Source organism: Sitodiplosis mosellana, unplaced genomic scaffold, assembly GCF_009176505.1.
Source record: "Sitodiplosis mosellana isolate CC-2019 unplaced genomic scaffold, AAFC_SMos_1.0 Smas_scaffold_5, whole genome shotgun sequence".
Classification (NCBI taxonomy): domain Eukaryota; kingdom Metazoa; phylum Arthropoda; class Insecta; order Diptera; family Cecidomyiidae; genus Sitodiplosis; species Sitodiplosis mosellana.
The window spans coordinates 2,166,431-2,184,809 of NW_022595248.1; the positions used below are offsets into that span (position 1 = coordinate 2,166,431).

Consider the following 18,379-nt stretch of genomic DNA (forward strand, 5'->3'; position numbering starts at 1 on the left):
AGGTCGATGTTGGGGTAGCTATAGGTCGGCTTGTAGTGGGCTGGGTCACTATAGGTCGGCTAGTCGTAGGCTGGTGCATGAGTATGTGAGAGTGAGTTATCAGAATAGTATTAAATAATATTTCATTACACATCGCAACAATTTTAGAACAGTTGGCTAGTACAAGACATTGATTATGATGGGGTGGAAGTACACATACAGCCGAGTAAAACCTTCGCCGGATTTCGTAAGTTTACCGTGCGTTTGGATTTTATCGACTTGTGTAATTTGTTTTCTCGTTTGATCATAGTCAAGGTCTTGCACTATCGAACTTTTCTAGAATTGTTACACTGTGTTATTAAGGTTGGATGCAGAGACTGCTGAATTGCACGTAGAAACTGTCAGAAATCGATTATCGCATTTTTAATCTTAGTGTTTGACAGCATTTATTGAACCAAAGATGGATGGAGCTGGAAAAGCATCAACATGAAGTAGTACTTGTATGACGCATTGAATACCTGTTGCTGCTTCATGCAACCTTTGAAACAATATATGTAAATAATTTTTTAATCAAGCTTACATTAGTCGCAATTGGTTTTGCGGAAGATGGCTGAGTTTGTATTGGTCGACTCGTCGTAGGCTGGTGGGATTGATGAATGGTATTAATATATTTCATTATTAAGGTTGGTGTTACAACAAACATTTTGCGGATAGTCTGCGAGTAGATTACGATAAATTCGGAATGATATATGAGGGCCTGACAGTGAAAGTGACCTACACTTTTACGCTCCTCAACTTTTTGTTGGTCACTTTCACTCTCAAGCCCTCATATATGAACTCAATTTCATATTGAAATCATACTGTGGCTTGCAATTGCAGCACGTCAGTCGACGTTTTTGATGACGTTACATTTGTACTAGACAGTTTACCAAAATCTAATAAAAATCTACCACCCAATATAATATAGACAGACAGTATATCTATGTATATTGTATTGTGACTATCCGCATGACAATTCAAGGAATCATCGCCTTATGTTTATTTGGTCTATGGTTGTTAACCTTAATTAAGTATACATTTATGAATGAGTGAGATTGAAAACAAGACATATTCTGACAATATATAGTTATGATACAAAAACGAATGATTTTTTTAAAGTGTAACATCGGCAGAACATTTTTCGAAGTAAAACACCGCGTGTTACATTTCAATAAAATTTGTTTTCCATGATTCACTTTGAAAAACGTTTGCGCTAGTGTTTCATTTGTAAACACTTGTTGGATGGTGTTTCGGTTCTTGGAATGCATGATAATTTTATTGATAAGGAATGGGAATTTCGATGTGGTGATAACACCAATGGATCGGGCACATGAAATACTGTACCAGACTCGAAATTTTTTTTTAAACTTTCTTTTCGATTTTTGCCTGTTTCCGATCGTCTACATGGGAAGTTTGTATAAAAACCTCGGAGCACCGATGTTTTACCCGTATTGTTATACACATCAACAAAGCAGTCTGCTTCACCGTAGCAGATTTTCGATTCTTGAACAGTATTTCATGTGCCCAATCCATTGGTGTTATCATCACATCGAAATTCGCTTTCCTTATTAATAAAATTATCATGCATTCCTAGAACCGAAACACCATCCAACAAGTATTTACAAACGAAACACTAGCGCAAACGTTTTTCAAAGTGAATCATGGAAAACAAATTTTATTGAAATGTAACACGCGGTGTTTCACTTCGAAAAATTCTCTGCCGATGTTACACTTTAAAAAAATCATTCGTTTTTGTATCATAACGATATATTGTCAGAATATGTCTTGTATTCAATCACACCCATTCATATGTTAATAATTGGGCTTACTTTTGTAGCAATTGGACGGCTGGTCGTGGGCTGGGTCACTATAGGCCTAGAACTGGTGGGGGCCGTCACAATGGGGCGAACTGTGCCTGTAAAATACATTAACTGTTAATATCTAGCGCGCTCATTTCAGTGTGCTTGTAAAAGCCATACACAAAACGATGTGACATTTTTGCGATAAACAGCTGGCTGTCAATACAACAGCCGAGCTCACAATGTAGCAGATCGGAATGTCTGAATAAAATTGGTCGTGCCGAGGACGTGGTGTTTGTCTCGAAGGCAAATCCCTGACCAACCCACAATCGGTCACGTAGTCATCAGTTGAACGTTTAAACGAATGCTACAAATAAGGCTGTGAGAATGAAAATGGCAATACAGGAATAAACATTCTGAAGCGCATCAAGAAAAAAAAATTCGAAAAAGTGAATTATGAGTTCTGAATACGCAAACCTCCTATGCTGCCCATGTAAATTCATGTTTCATTTTTGCATATTCAGAACTCATGATTCACTTCTGCGAATTTTTTTTCTTGATGCGTTTCAGAATGTTTATTCCTGTATTGCCATTTTCATTCTCACAGCCTCAAATGTGAGTTCATGACCGATGATATTAGTGCGTTCTACAGCTGTCACTTTATTAACATATTAATAATTTATTAACATATTTTTTTATATAATTTATTAATTTTTTAATAAAATGAATTTTTTATTAACGTTAATGAAATATAGTGCATTTTATTAACATATTAATAATTATTAGTATGGTAAATTTTCAGTTTTTAATATGGTGTAGATTTTATTAAAATGTTAATAACGATTTTTTATTAGAATTCTAATAAAATCGACAACATATTAATAACCGAAAATTCACCATACTAATAATTATTAATATGTTAATTTATTAACGTTAATAAATATGGTGTTTCAAAATCTTTATTAATTATTAAAATATGTTGTTTATTAACATATTAATAAAATACCGATTTTTGACAGCTGTAGTGCGTTCCACGGCCATTATCGTATGATAATGCAAAAAATCGAGTTTTTGGCCTGCGGATTCAAAAGCCAACGAATTGCCTTCATGTTATCGCACATCAAAAGTCACCTCAACCATGCGAGTATCAAGAGTGTGACTACACCTCTGAATCTCGTACAACTTGAAGAAATACATGAATAAGCGTTTGTGAAACCGTTCGAGTGCTATATTTGTGACCACGCAATGAACGATTCACGTGGAATGCGCAAGCACATCAATAGCCACACAAAAACAGGTGCACTGACACGACGGTCACAAAACCCACCAAACGTTTGCACTGTGCTGTTTGCAATCAATTCGTCAAAGATGTGACCATCCACAAACGTTTACGCACCCACCAATTGAATGTGTTGATCCTGGCCAATAAATGCAAAAGTTTGGTATTATACGAAAGTTACAAATGTGAGTTCGTGACCGATGATACCAGTTCATTCCACGGTCATTTCCGCACAATCATGCACCAAGCAGAATGCTTCGTTCGCGGTTTTAAACATTCACGGACTGGCAGCTTGCAGATGCACATCAAGTCCCATTTGGACCGTCCGACACGGTATTTCGAGTGTTATGAGTGTGACTACACGTCCCAATCTCGTACAACAGTGAAGAAACACATGCAGACGTATTTGGTGAAACCGTTCGAGTGCTACATTTGTGAACACGGGATGAAGGATTCACGTGGAATGCGCAAGCACATCAACAATCACACGAAGACTGCTATCCTGACACAGCGAGGTCAGCAAGCACCAAAGATGAGTCGGCAGCAAGAGAAATTCGAGTTGGTTTGTTTTATTTGCAATCAACCCCCAAGCGCGACTCCACACTTAGCTTCTAAATGTGACACCGTAGTAAGTGTGGGCATACGTTTTGCGAATAAGCGACAAAGAGAATGGAAACAAGTGCGCGTGTATTAGTCGCTACATTGAGAAGCATCGTATCAGGCTACTCACTACCACACACGCACTTGTTTCCATTCTCTTTGTCGCTTATTCGCAAAACGTATGCCCACACTTACTACGGTGTCACATTTAGAAGCTAAGTGTGGAGTCGCGCTTGGGCCGTTCAAGACGGGTTACGCATGGGGACGATGCCTTCGAGACATCAAAAGGAGCAAAACGGTATGCACCAAGGTCTGAGCCAATTCGATTGCCGTATCTGCAAAAAGGCTTGTCTTCTGCAAAAATTGTGTTTTATTCATTTATTTTTCATTTTTCGTCTCACCCCTTTTTAGTCCCATTATCCAATTCCCATTGAAACGTCACGCTATATTCAAACGGAATCAATGGGATTGCGTTTGTTAATTCTGATTCAACGCGTCAATTCCAATTCGACTCAATGGGCTTCAATGAGAATGCTACACCACGTGGCCCACATCAAGTTCAAGTCAATTGGATTCCAATTCCATATGATAACAGCACCACGTGGTTTGAATTAGAATCCAATTGAGCCAGAAGTCTCATTGATACCCTACTTACGCCAACAATGACCACACCAAACAAATTCGCAGGATGTATCTACAAATCTGTACAAATCAGAGAACGCAATATTCTTCGAATCAATCCCAGTTTTAACACCCTATTATGGAAGAGAAGAGTAAGTTTCTTTCGACTTGAAAATGGTTCGAAGTGAGTTTTTTTTCATTTTTAGCAGCTTATCGTGGTTTTCCACGATTTCGGCGTAGAAGATAACATATAGCGCTTTGATGTTTTTGTCGTCAACGTGGTGTTTTATCACTTTGACGCAAACGGTTATCTCCCATTTACCGACAAGCGTTTCGCGAAAATCCTCAGCCCGAACACGTCAACATACACGCCTTTGCAACAATATTAATCGAAGAAAAAACATAATACACTCCTCTCAATCTCACCCATTGATATTTAAAAATCAATAACTCAGAACGTAAACGCAATTTATCGTTCATCTGCATAATACAGGCAAAGACTGCGGTTTTTTTTATCTACTATAATTTTGCCAAACTCACAGACAAGGTGTGAATAAATGGGGCAACATTGTTGACAGCGCCACGCCAAAGCGGTTGCCCGGCTAACTACAGTCAGTCGTAACGCAAAGTGGCACAAGCATGTCCCATTTTCTGTATACACTCGTTGCGTTCATACGCGTGTGTATGCGAAAAATGGTACAAGCTTGTGCCACTTTGCGTTGCGATTGACGTATGCTTCTGATTGAAAATAATCAGATTAAAGTTAACTAAAACCAAATGAAAAGTAGATCCAAAAAAAAAATTAGAGAACATATTTCCTGAAAGAGTACCTTTTCTATTTATATTTGGCAAAAGAACATCTAAACTGAGTCCACTGCGAACAACGTCTCTTTTACGCTAACAGCAATTCGTACACGAACGAGTCAGTGTGACAGTTAGCATGAGCGAGACAAAGTTTGACAGCAAACAATTTGGTTATGTCGGTTTAAATGTTCTTTAAAAAAAATCATAGAGTTGGTTTCGCTGCAATAAGACTTTGAAATGGATTGTTCACAATTAATTTCTACTTTCATTCTGACTAAACAACAAAGTCTTGTTGCAGCAAAACAAAGACTATGATTTCTCTAAAACTTGGTTGAATATAAGTAGAAATTATACTTTATTAAAAAATATATCTCTCAAATTATTTGGAATAAATTTTCATTTGGTTTCAGTTCATTTTAATTGGGTTTTTTTTCGAACACAAGCATACGTCAATGCGTTGCAGTAGTAACCAAGTGACAACCAACGTGAAGTTGGCTGCGTTGCCCGGTATCCATTATGTTCACCCTTTGCTCACAGACAACACATTCTGTTATTCGAACAAAACGTCACACAGAATAAATGTATATAAAAATCCCATGTTCCTTCTTGATCGAGTAACAGAACTATGTTTTGCGTTGTTCGGCGACTGTTTTGTGTTGCGGTTAGACTGGCGAACATTTAAAAAGTTACTTTTATTCTCAGTGAATCATATCACCATTTGCTACTTCGGTCATACATTCGTTCATGCGAATCAAAGCAAACTGTGGCTCGTGTGTACGGTTTACCAGTTACAACGTGTGTGCAAAGCGGTCGAATTCTTGCGAAGTGAATTGTCGTCTTAGTTCGCGCCTTATGTACACACGTTCTAACTGGTAAGCCGTACTCACACTATACTCGCATCAACGAATATATGACCGAAGTAGCAACTGGTGAAATGTGCTGTGTACCAGCCATAATTCTGGTTACGCGCATCGCTGAGTGAGCTACTACTGAGTGATTCAAAAATCGGCTTTGAAATGTCCATAAATCTTTTTTATCAAACTGTCAAACTGGGCTTCAGCAAACTTTCTTACATATATAATTTGTGATTCATGTATTGAACTCAGATTATTCTTGTATCCCTTTCTCTTTTAAAACTTTCAGAAAATATCAAAAACTTCAAAAAAGATTGTGATGCCCTGAAAAAAGACAGAAACTCGGTCCCTTCTTGCAAACTATTTCTATTCTAGGCTTTCCATTTCGATTTAATTCAACTGTTACCTTCTTCTGCTGCATGAGCAACTATAACTGAGAGAATGTTGGAATCGGTGCTTGGCGGTGTTTGAAGATTCACAACAATATTTCCACTCGAGTTCCCAGTTCCTGGTCTTGCGGTAGTTTGTTGTTGACCAGGTTGAATTGGTCTTGTAGTGGTAGTCTGCTGCTGTTGAATTGGGCGTACAGTGGTTTGGCCAGTAGCACTAGAATTGATTGACAACCAAATCACAACAATCACCAAAAAATGGCGAAAATAGTTAATTTTTGTTTCCTCCATCCCGATTGTCACTTATTTCACCGAGTCTTTTTTTTTGTGATGATTGAAGTTGATCAGTTTCGATTTCAAGTCGAACTAAATTTCGAAGCTTGAAATGCCGTTTTTATAGGTCACATGAGGAACTATCAAATAGAATTTCATTTATGATTGGCGCGTTTTATGAATCAACCAACCGTTAGATTGAGACAGTGTTGTATCTTTTATTCTCTTTCATCGATAGGCTATAAAGCGGCGGTTTTAGGCGGATAAACCATATTTTATCATTTCAGCTGATTGATCTGATCGTAAACATTTTGCAATATGACAAAATTTAATTACATCAATCCGCTTCGTATTCTCAATGTGTATTTACGTCACCAGAAGGTATTACCTAGAAGATTTGATGAGCTTAGCCAATAAAATTTTTTTTTTTTTAAGGTAAGAATTCTGTTTGGATTGTCGCAAATAAAATACATGACGAATTCTATATATTTTAACCTTGCGATTTTTGTAGCAGATGGATTTGTTGAAATCAAACCTACAATAATGTGGGTTATTGGAATGGAATGCATTCATTTATCGGACAAGCCACACATGTGCTTCATTGATCAATTTCAATGCTATTTCACGCTGTAACTTTTGCGTTCATAAAGCATTAATCAGACCATCTGATTCAGACGTTCAAGGAATTTCAAGAAAGTGAAAAAAATCTCAATCGGAATGCCCATTTGATGACCACGTATAAAGATTATGAATTATGTAATAATGATCAGCAAACATGCCGAAATATTACTCGTTAAATATGGTTTTCTTCAACAAAAAATGGTCAATCAACTCGTCGCTTTGAATTTCATTTATCAAAAAAGTTAAATTACCCAGAGACACACTTCATTAAGATAAAAACAACGGCCGAGTGCAATTGTAACTTCAATTTTTATTACGATTAATTTAAATAAAATAACAATAGCTACAATAATTCAATAAAAGAAGAAATGAAACGCTACTCTAAAATGGTTAGTACAAATGGATTACATTCAATTCTAGCAAAAAATCGGCAGTATTTGCTCTTCCATCGCTGTTCTTTAAAGAGGGATACATTGTTTGTCAACCGCGCTGAAAACGGTATGTTTTGGGCATTTGCGTCGTATGGCTTTCAATGAGCCCTTACTGACACTCTTGAGCACACATTCGATGTAATGAGTTTCGCTGCTGTAATCAATAAACGTGCCAACACCGTCGCATTCAAATCGTTCAGACGAACCACTTTCTGATGATGTCCAATCGGTTGATGTGATTAATCGACAATAGCCCAGCTCGGCATCAAACTCACGACCTTCTTCGCAGTCTTCTTTGCGGATTTCATACACAGCAGTCACTGCCTCTTTATCTTTCTCCAATTTGCAAATGAAGAATGCGGTTTTATCATCGGGGAACGGCAACACTTGTTTATCAGCTTCGCAGGTTGGTGCCAATGGACACACTGCATAATTGTTAACACAATGCATAGACACTGGATCAAACACTTTTGGACACGTAAATACAGCATAGCTGTGTACGGTATCCCAGCAGAAATAATACTTTTCACAACTGTCTGGATATGGGAATCGTCCAACACTTTGGCATGTGAACTCGGGTGTCGGTTCCTCTGGTGCTGGTGCTGGTGCTGGTGCTGGTGCTGGTGCTGGTCCTGGTGCTGGTGCTGGTGCTGGTGCTGGTGCTGGTGCTGGTGCTGGTGCTGGTGCATCAGTAACTGGAGCTGCTGGTTCATCGGTGGCTGATTCAGGTGCGTTTGTTGTGGTTGAATCATCTGTGCTTTCTGTTGATGAATTTGAATCGGTTTCGGAAGCATTATCTACACTTGAATCACTGCCATCAACCGATGAAGCACTGGTGGTTACGTCTGCTACATCTTCACCATTGTTTTGCGCATCGGAATTATCACTTGGCGTTGCATTCTCTTCATTCTCCTGATTTTCAGCATCAGAAGGTCCTGTTTCGGTATTTGTGTTTTCTTGTGGTTCAGGTGTGGCTTCTGGGTTCGACTCGACTTCATCATCACTCACAGTTGCCTCCTCATTTCCATTTTCTCCTTCATTTTCATCTACTGCATAATTTGCACTTGGCGCATCCTCGTCATTGTTAGACGCAGCGTCATTGGCAACTGCTGCTACATCCGAAACTGGACCATCGTCAGTCGTATCAATGGATGGAACATTTTCGGAAGAAAAGTCCGCATCGACTTCCACTTGCGCAATGGCACAAGCTACACACTGTAAATATCAAATGAAAAGTTGAGAAAATTTAATTACTTCTGAATCAATTAACTAGTTCAATAAAAAGACACAAAACTTTTACTGACCAAAGCAACCAACAATACGATTTTTGATTTCATTCCGTTGCTTCTGTTGATATGTTGTTGTTACAAAAATTAACTGCAACTGATTTTCAACGTACTATTGTGCTCATTATATACCTTGTTACCATATTTTATCTCGATTCCAACTGTTTCATAACGTTGGTTCTATGATAAATAAAATGTTTTTTTTTTACTCATTCAAATGAGTTCAGAACAAAAGGATTAGTGTGCTAAATTGTTGTCACAAAAACAGTCGAATTCGATCAAAATGTTTAAATTAGAATTCCTTGTGCTACCTTGCGACGCATCAAAGATAAGCAAATCTCATTATTCTCACATAAATCTATCGTCATCATACCTTATTCGGACTGAAACACAACCAATTTATCAATATTTATTCTCTTGCACTTTCATCGAATTCGCGAAAAGTAGGTTGAGATGAATCAGCGTTGGGCATGATATAAATAGATGTTATCAATGTTTGGTGGAACATGTGGAAAATTGCCATTGATTTACAATGAACAAATCTAGAGTATTGCTACAATTAAATCCGCTTAATGTGGGGCAGTAGTAGTTCCTGTTTTGTCTGAATCACGATCAAAATTACGTCATGATAAAGTCAACATGTGGATTGTGAACAATCAAAAACTTGCACATCATATCTTATTTACTAAAATAAAGCAGTAAACACAAGTGTATCCTTGGGAAGAATGTAATTCTATGTGAAAATATATTTTATGAATATAGCAAATACAATAACTTGTATATTGGAATAAATGTTATAAAATTGTATGGTTAATCCGATTAAATGAAATTGTTCTGAATTGTTAGCTTAATTTGTAATCGAATCACATTATCCAGTTGAAATGCGTGTACGACAGTATGTTTAACCAAATATTAATTTGGAAAATAAGAATTTTCTTATTCGGCTGGTTGTGCGGTATTTGCCTGATCGGCTTCTGTTGGCCGAAGGCGACGAATGCTGATGTCGTAGACAATTTCTTCGATCTTCTTTACGTCGTATTTCAATCCATCGAAACGCTTGCGAAGACCATCGTTCTTCAAATTCAACAAACGGAATCCGGCACTTAGATCAGCCAAGAAACGGGAAATTTGTAGCGGACGCTCGTAGTCGCCAAGTGTCACTGAAATTTTAAAAAAAGCCGATTCAAATATTTTGAAATGTCGTTGGTTTTGAATTTAACACATTGCCAATAGAAATAAACTCAAGTCACCTGCATTTGTTGCAAATCGTGACAGTTCGGAAGCCAACTGCAATACACCCATGAGATAGTCTTCGATATCCAAATGGAAACCATCGCGTTGCTTTGTTTTCACTGAAATAACGCAAACGATTATAGTAATTGTGTTGGATCAAAAGCTTGTAGATGGTATAAAATTGTAAGCTCTTTGACTCTCCATTTTTACTCATTCTTTACTTACAACCGAGTATCTCAGCAGCAGTATCGCGTTCAACCAAAAATCCTTTTTCAAGGAAAATTGTCAAGGCAATCAAAAAGACGAGTCGTTGTGTGGTCCACGACCAATGATCGTTATAGCGATAGTATTGACCGCTTGGAACCAATTTTGCCAATTTTTCGTACAAATTACAGCAAACTTCGAATTGTTCGCGTGCCTTCAAGCATCCACCAGACACTGAAACAAAACAATGAGTCATAGATAAATAAAAAAAAAAAGTCTGATTCGAATTAATGAAAACAACTGGTTTGAATTGTTTTCTTATCATAGGAAAAAAAACACGACGGTGATAAACATACCTTCGGTCAAACTTGTGTGAATCACTTGCAAAGACAGCGTTGCGTCACGCACAGCTACATCTATTTCCTTCATAATTGCCCGAATTTCCTGTCGAAGTGAAAAATATGCGAAAATAATGAAATCATTTATCCGTTCTAACCTCAATATCAAGAAAATATTGATTGGCCGGATAACTTCGATCCGACGAATACTTACATCTCGCACTTCTTGTTCGTTGTTCAATTGATCTTGGAATTGTGTGAAAAGTTCTTTCGGTACACGAGCCATTTTCTTGCAATTAAAATTGTTCGTATTTCAAGATGACCACAGGTATTCTGTATTTGTTGTTTGAAGTCGATCCAAAACAGTATAATAACAAACGTCAGATGTGTCACTCACTGTGTTCGTGCTTTCAATTTGAATGCGACGTTTTTAGCTGTATGGTTTGTGTCCTGAGTACGCATTGCACATCAATACTTTAGAACTTAAGTGTTAACTATTCTTATTGCTAAAATTTAAAGCAATGGTTAGAGCTAAATTAAAATCCTTTTTGTTTATTAAACTGATATAACAGTTTTGAAACGAGATTTCTTGTTATTTTTTTTTTTAATTTTCCAGAAATTTAAATTGCTTCGAACTTCAATGACTTTTCAGGTAAATTTTCATCTACCGAATAAAATTGAATATAAATTGTTGCCATTTATTTTTCTTCTAGAAATCGTTGCTATTTTAACATTTTTCCTTCCGTAGCTTTTCTTTTTTTCAAATTTTTAACTCATCGGAAATATATTTTGCTTTTAAATTTAATCTATGCTTACATTTAGCTGCACAACATAAACCGTTAGTCATACTGTTCTTTTTTTTTATCAAAATCGCGTCTCGTTTACATTGATGACTGAACGATTTGTGTCTTGGATAAATGCTGCCTGTGAGTGGTGTTTGTGTGTTTTCAAATTTTGGTGCAAGAAATAGAGTCAGATCCTATTCTAGCCATTGAATTAGTTGTGAAATTAAAAATAACCCTCCTTGTTAAACGGTTCAGGTGGAAATTGTTTGATCAATCCCATTTTCGATTCCCTATCAAATAAAACATAATTAAACGAAATTAACAATCTTTCAAATTGGCAAAAGTTATTTCACCCTTGTACAGAAAAATCGATAATTCACGCAGAGGGTTGTTTTGTATGAGAAAAAGGCATTTCCAATTGAAGAATTTTATAATCATCGTAAAAACATAACAATAACAAAAACAAAGAAAAAGAAACATATTTGAAAGTGGCGGAAAGGCGGTAAATAAAGGAAATAAGAAAAACGTACAAAAACGGGACGAAAGAAAGGAATTTAAAAAGCGAAAAGAAGAAGAAAAAAAGAAAGGAAGACTCTTGTGAAGATGGTGGATCGCAGTGAATATGTGATTGACCATGCAATCGCCGAAGGAATGGAGTCTCTACTAGCCGATGTGATTCGAAAGTACCCGGTAATCTATGACCGAGGTAGCAAGCAGAAAAATGGTGCAACATTTCAAGAGAAGTACGATGCAGCTTGGAATAAAATCTCGGATGAATTGAGTTTGGAATTGGAAAGTTGTAAATCGTTGTGGTCGTGTATGAAGCAAAAGTTCATAAAGCATCGCAAGCGATTGGACAACGGTGAACCGGTATCGGCATGGCCCACGTATAATATTTTGCACAAATGGTTGGATAAGCATGTGAAAAAGCGGAAATCTCGTCATGATTACATCAAACAAATGCGAATCGGTTCGAAAACATCAATTACAAAATGCGAAATGAATGAAGAGGATGAGAGTAATGAGCCGGATGAGGAATGGGCTGAAATTGTAGAAGATAAAAGCACAGCAACAGTGCAGGTGAAACTAAAACGAAAAGCAGACAATTCGAATTTAAACGAGAAAACCAGCTTATCAACACCAAAATCGCTTTGTACGAGCAATAGTCGATTTGAGACGAAGAAAAAATTCAATATCGAAGTGGTAAGCGAAGACGGAACAACAGTTTACGAAGATCATGCATTTTTCGATGAGCCCGATCAAAAAACAATCATCAAAGAGGCTGAAATAGTTGTACTTGAAGAAAGTCGCGCCAAACAGTCCACACCTCAAATTGAAATAATTGATGTGAAAGATGCAACAAAAAGCAACGATACCGATGAAAATTTTCTGAAAATTGAACGATTTTTATCAACATTTGCCCATTCACTAGAACGTCTGAACATTGAAAATACCGCATACGATTCGAATGATGCGTTCGGCAAGTACATAGCATCAATGGTACGAGAACTGCCCGCACACAAACGAATGAAAATTCGTTTAAATATTTTACAGTATGTGACTGAGTTAATTGCAACTGAAACAAGCCCATCAAATAATTAGAAATTCTCATGAAAAAAAAAAAAAAAAATAATTAAAAGTGCTCGTCTCAAAGATGCTAGTTGTTGTTGCAAATTCAAACAAAATCCAAGCCAAAGCACGAGCATGTAATTTTCGACGAGATGAATGAGAAGCAGCGAGGAATTGTGGCGGCAGAGGCGTTTAATCGGAACACATGAATGAATGCGTTAGATAGAGTGAGATACTTGGTAGTATAATCAACGTCAAGTAATCACACATTGTGTATGCCGTACACTATGCTGTGTACGGTACTGTCTGTATATACAGCGGCAGAGAGAGTGAGAGCAAGAAATGAGTACATAGACGATTCAATGCGCCTGCTGTACGTACGTGCGTGTGTACATTTTTGTAGTAAATGTGCATTTCAATCTCAGTCGCGATGTCACACTCATCCAAACAACACAGCACAACATATGGCACATTTTGGTTTCGCGTTCTCTCTCCCTTCCAATACATTCGTTTCATTTTTCTATTGTGAAATTATTCGCCAACTTTATCTATTCCCAGAGATTTTATGTATTTGATAGTTGGTTTTATTTTTAAATCGAAGCTCAGAAATTTTATAAATATTTGTGTAATGTGACCAAAAGAAATTAGATTGTAAATAAATAATAATTTCGTGTGTAACAACAAAATGTGAATTTTGATAATCAATGAAAAAAAAAATGTCATCATCATCGGATTCAGACCCATTTGCAGAGTGTGCACACAAAGAGGAAGCCATTCGTTGCTATTTGAAGCGATTGGACGAAATAAAAGAGATTGCTAAGCAAGAATATGGAATCGAATCTTGTGAATTTGACGAAATGTTCAGAAATGAGTTCCTTAACGAACGACTGGGTACAACGCCCATTCCAATCGCACACTCAAAACATGGATTTAGTCAATTTCCCGTACACTACTTGACGATGTGTTTCATTAAATACGTTTACAGTCAATTAAGACGATACATGGTATACATTGCCGTTTTAGCAATTCTACTCACTCTAGTCAATTATCGCGCGGAGCTAACACGAGTGTTTATGCGTAATATTCAAGTGTATATTTATCCGGGGATGAGACTATGGCGCAAATTGACTATGCCAATAATTCGACAATTTCCACAACTCACGCAACTTTATGATGAAACATGCTTGATATCGAATCCATTTTTTCGTGTCGCCAATTTGGATTGTTCACCGTGTGCTGATGTTATCAATGTTGTTGATTTAACGATAGCACCACATTTCGACTTTGTTGGCAGTAATATTCCACATATCATAAAACAGGTGAGAGATACGCACAAATTTTTGTTATGGCGAGAAAAAAAATCAGTACAAAGAAGAGAAAGCAAAAAAGAGAAGAAAAAAGAGCAAAAAAGTGGCGAAAGATTAAAAAATGCGGGAAAAAAAGAAAAAGAATAATACGAGGGAAAATAAACCTTGAATAATGTCAAGGAAAAAGTCAGAAAATGTTTAAAATAGAAAAAAAAGAGTGTCGCCGTCTGCACTTACCAAAAAAAGACACCGTACACACACAAAAAAGTATCATAAAAATCAACAAAAAATAATTTTGTTTATCAAACAGATCGATGGCACCAATAAATCCGTTGCACGAATTCATCGGCTATATCAACGCAATCGTGATATGTTCCGTAGTGAAGCGGACAGAATCTATTCATCCGATGGCAGTATTGCGAATCTTGATCAATTGTTCGATGTGATGTTGAACAAAAGTGGAAAAACGACCGCAAAGAGTATTCATATTTTATGGCGAATAAATCGCATGACACCGGGTCGTATATTGCGTGCATTGTTTCCTGCACCGAAGGCAATACCACAGCATGCTGGTATTGATATTGAGCGATACGTTGCATTTGATATGAACGGTGGCGTTACATATCAATTACCCAGCACAGATTGTTCCAATATGTTTGTTCATCAAGCCATTGGCTCACGAATTATTCATCTGAAACCAACCGTTGAGTGCGAAGACCAATGCCGTCGAATCAGCGTTAAGCTGAAGGAAAACCAAACATGTAAACATCCTTTTCGAACAATTTTTTTTTCGTTGACACTTGACACCATACACGATTCATTTACCTTTATTTCCGTTTGTTTGTTTCTTATCGTTTGCTTAGTGTTCTACGACTGGTGGTATTGGAAACCGATATCGTCACCTGCTCAACAACTCATAAAAACAACATCCGTTTCATACATTGGATCGTATTGTATATAGCGAATGAATATGAAATTCAATTTCCAATTGAGAATGTGAAAAAAAAACTAACTCGAAAAAAAAACGAAAACTCCAAAGTGTTCCAAAGTCTAAATGGCAATCTAGTTTATATTTTTATTGAATTCGTATTTTTTGTCTCGTATCTTATCAAATTGTTTGTTTGGGAGATTTTAATCATATTTATTTAATTTGAAATTTGGTCAAAATGATGTCTACCGATGTCTACAAATCCACTCTAAAACTAACACAGTTCATAGAATTCTAGGGTTGTATTTATGGTTTTGTTTGTATTGTTTTTTTTTTTATTCTACTAGTTGATTCTTCTCTAGTTGTACAAGTGGAAAAGTTTCGAATAGTTTAACTCATTGCCAAAAAAAAAATGGTCTTGTCTCCATTGAATCTTGTATACTTTTTTTTTAAATACAAAATAAATAAATTAGTTCTTTTTTTGTACTTTTTTCATCAGCGAAAAAGAGAATCGATCGGGATTTACATAAAATTACTTTATCATTGGTTTTTTTCATTCTAAAAGGGACATTAAAATTGTGTGCAAAAATACGATACATTCAAGTGTGTTTCAGGGAGAATTGTGACATGATAAAAAAAAAAACAGGTTCATCCCAATCAAACTAAGAATCCAATAATAAATTGGACATTGGTAACGGTTTTCTACATATTTTTTCTACTTGCTGGCGAATGACTCGTGTGTTTTTAGGGTGAATTTACTGAAGTTTCTGCTTGAATTGCTTCTTGAAAATGACTGGAGTTAGGGAGAGCACCGCAAACACGCCCAACAATAACGTGGATCGTAGTGAGAAAGCGTCCGATGAACTCGCCATTGTGTTTAGCGTTTGGCCAGCCTGAATCGCCAAGAATGATGGCGGAGCAACACCTGCAATTGAAGATGAAATGAGTTTTGTATTGTATTATTTGACAAATTGAAGATTTTTTTCGATCAATTTAGCAAAAGTTGATTAGAGTTTTGCTTGATTAATTAAGCTAAAACTAATCTATCCCTAAATTTAAGGAGAAAGATCTTTCTATCATTCGATGATTCAACTAAAATGACTTTTTTCTTCGAAAAATGGGTAAAAATATGAAAATTGAAGAAAATGAACTTAAGCTAACACTTTTGCACTTAAGGCAAGTATACAAAGCGAGGGGCAAATCACTCGAAAGTAATTTGTTATAGAGAAAGTAATCGAGAAAATAATTTACGTGTAAAAATCTCGATTACTTTTTAAAAAATTGAAAAGTAATTGAGATTTTTACACGTAAATTACTTTCTCGATTACTTTCCCTATTACAAATTACTTTAGAGTGATTTGCCCCTCGATACAAAGGTATTTTAAATCGCTAAACGGTACTCACCCAAAAATGTTCCCAGTGCAAATGGATACAATGGCACACCAATGACTGGTGCAACCAGGTTGATAAACCAATTTGGCAAGAATGGCGTCATGCGAAGGAATAAAATGTAACTGAGCAGTTCATTTCGATGTTTGTCTACCTGTTCGGACCATTGTTGAGCTCTTTCCGGGAAATAATGCTTAACTAAACGTCGTCCGACTAATTGCGACAGCAAATAACACAGACTAGCACCAACGGCCGAACAAATGCAAACCAAGCCCAATGCTATGTGAAATTTGAATAGAAACCCAGACAAAATGGACAAGAACAGCGATCCTGGAATCGCAAATGCTTGTAGGCTAGAACAACGAAATAAGGTGAAAAACAATTAAAATAATTGAATGCATTCAAATCTGACGAAATGCATTGAGCACAACAACACTCACAAGATGTATATTATCACGACAGCTGACATAACCTCTACGTAGTATTTATCCTTATATCGATCGAGCACTTGACCTAATTTTTTTGCATCTTCTATGTCCCACGGTAATTTGATGTGCTGTCTCTCGGATCTAATGTCAAACGAAATCAAAAATGCATGAGCTATAATGGGTGTTTGAAATGAAAAAAAGTTTTCATGGAAATTGCTTGGAGCTGTGAAGTTAAAACGTGCAATTTGGTCCTTTTGAAGAAAAAAAAAAACATTTTAAATGACTCAGTACACGTCACTTGGAGTTCAAGTTCACATATACATATGAAGAAAACAAGTTTTCATTGTCAAAAAACCCATAATTCACACTCACGAAAACTTTATGTTCGCCCCAGTTTTCAAGCAATTAATTGCAAACTCATGAAAATGTGACACAATTTATTTTTTCGAAATATTCACTTACTCATCCAATTTTGGGAACATCATATACACGTAGAACATTGCTGCCAAGCTGATGGAAAAGATTCCAATCAAAATGAAAATGGATTTTTTGGCTTCATATTTTTCCGCATTTGACATTGTTCGGTTTGGAGTTGAAGGACTTTCCGTACTTTTGCCCATTAGATTAGTGGTGCTGTTGTTGTAACTGCTGTTGCTATTTTCGATGCCACTGTCATGCTCGTGTAGCTTAGAGCCATTTAGGTTATCTGGAAAAGGTGATTCGGTAATTGATTTTGATTTCAGTGAAACACTTGAGCAAACACCAACCTTTATCACAATCGTTGAATAAACTAGTTTCCGTGTTGTCCTGCATTATGAGTGTGAATTTGAAATTTCCATTCACTAAAAAAATCTTACACGCTAAAAAAAATTCTTTGGCTTTAGTTTTCCCTTTGTGTTAAACAAAGAAAATGATGAATTAAACTTTGTCGACGCAAAATATGATTCGATCCAAATTAAAACATTTTCAGAGCTGATAATGTTAACTGTTGAACGTCAGATCGTTTAATACCGTAGTGTCTGTCTATCGCACGAAATAAATCGTATGATTCTATTGGTGACACGGGCAAAGCAATAACAGAGAATGTTAATGTGAAACAGAGGAAAAAAACACACACGCAGTGTATGGTGAATAGTGAAGCGAAATGTCATTGGGAATATCTATGACGTTCCCATAGGGGTATTGCAACTACCATAAAATATATGTATTTCATCAAGTTTATC

General features: G+C 36.5%; 5 protein-coding genes across 5 annotated transcripts in view; 1 reads left to right on the forward strand and 4 right to left on the reverse strand.

Moving 5' to 3' along the window:
• The window catches only part of LOC129567148 (salivary glue protein Sgs-3-like), a gene marked incomplete in the record, with an annotated part of 7,657 nt that extends 915 nt beyond the window's left edge, over positions 1 to 6,742 (reverse strand). Inside the window, 4 exon segments of the mRNA XM_055443773.1 lie at positions 10 to 70; positions 560 to 619; positions 1,848 to 1,933; positions 6,382 to 6,742. Coding sequence (XP_055299748.1) covers positions 10 to 70; positions 560 to 619; positions 1,848 to 1,933; positions 6,382 to 6,655 — 481 coding nt within the window.
• An 806-nt stretch (positions 6,743 to 7,548) lies between these two features.
• On the reverse strand, positions 7,549 to 9,144 carry LOC129566989 (mucin-1-like). The gene is made up of 2 exons (XM_055443438.1): positions 8,994 to 9,144; positions 7,549 to 8,904 (listed from the first exon to the last, which is right to left on the reverse strand). Exons 1-2 carry the CDS (start codon positions 9,024 to 9,026, stop codon positions 7,717 to 7,719), a joined length of 1,221 nt encoding a protein of 406 aa, XP_055299413.1. The 5' UTR covers positions 9,027 to 9,144; the 3' UTR covers positions 7,549 to 7,716.
• A 544-nt stretch (positions 9,145 to 9,688) lies between these two features.
• LOC129567152 (translin) lies at positions 9,689 to 11,140 on the reverse strand. Its single transcript, XM_055443778.1, has 5 exons — positions 10,965 to 11,140; positions 10,769 to 10,856; positions 10,434 to 10,646; positions 10,226 to 10,327; positions 9,689 to 10,135 (listed from the first exon to the last, which is right to left on the reverse strand). The coding sequence occupies exons 1-5, from the start codon at positions 11,034 to 11,036 to the stop codon at positions 9,912 to 9,914; spliced, it is 699 nt and encodes a 232-aa protein (XP_055299753.1). The 5' UTR covers positions 11,037 to 11,140; the 3' UTR covers positions 9,689 to 9,911.
• A 2,387-nt stretch (positions 11,141 to 13,527) lies between these two features.
• On the forward strand, positions 13,528 to 15,818 carry LOC129567149 (uncharacterized). Its single transcript, XM_055443774.1, has 3 exons — positions 13,528 to 14,423; positions 14,722 to 15,172; positions 15,275 to 15,818. The coding sequence occupies exons 1-3, from the start codon at positions 13,809 to 13,811 to the stop codon at positions 15,370 to 15,372; spliced, it is 1,164 nt and encodes a 387-aa protein (XP_055299749.1). The 5' UTR covers positions 13,528 to 13,808; the 3' UTR covers positions 15,373 to 15,818.
• Positions 15,453 to 18,320, reverse strand: LOC129567150 (transmembrane protein 41B). The gene is made up of 5 exons (XM_055443775.1): positions 17,924 to 18,320; positions 17,619 to 17,862; positions 17,169 to 17,297; positions 16,744 to 17,081; positions 15,453 to 16,264 (listed from the first exon to the last, which is right to left on the reverse strand). Exons 1-5 carry the CDS (start codon positions 17,967 to 17,969, stop codon positions 16,095 to 16,097), a joined length of 927 nt encoding a protein of 308 aa, XP_055299750.1. The 5' UTR covers positions 17,970 to 18,320; the 3' UTR covers positions 15,453 to 16,094.
• Positions 18,321 to 18,379: the final 59 nt, after the last annotated feature.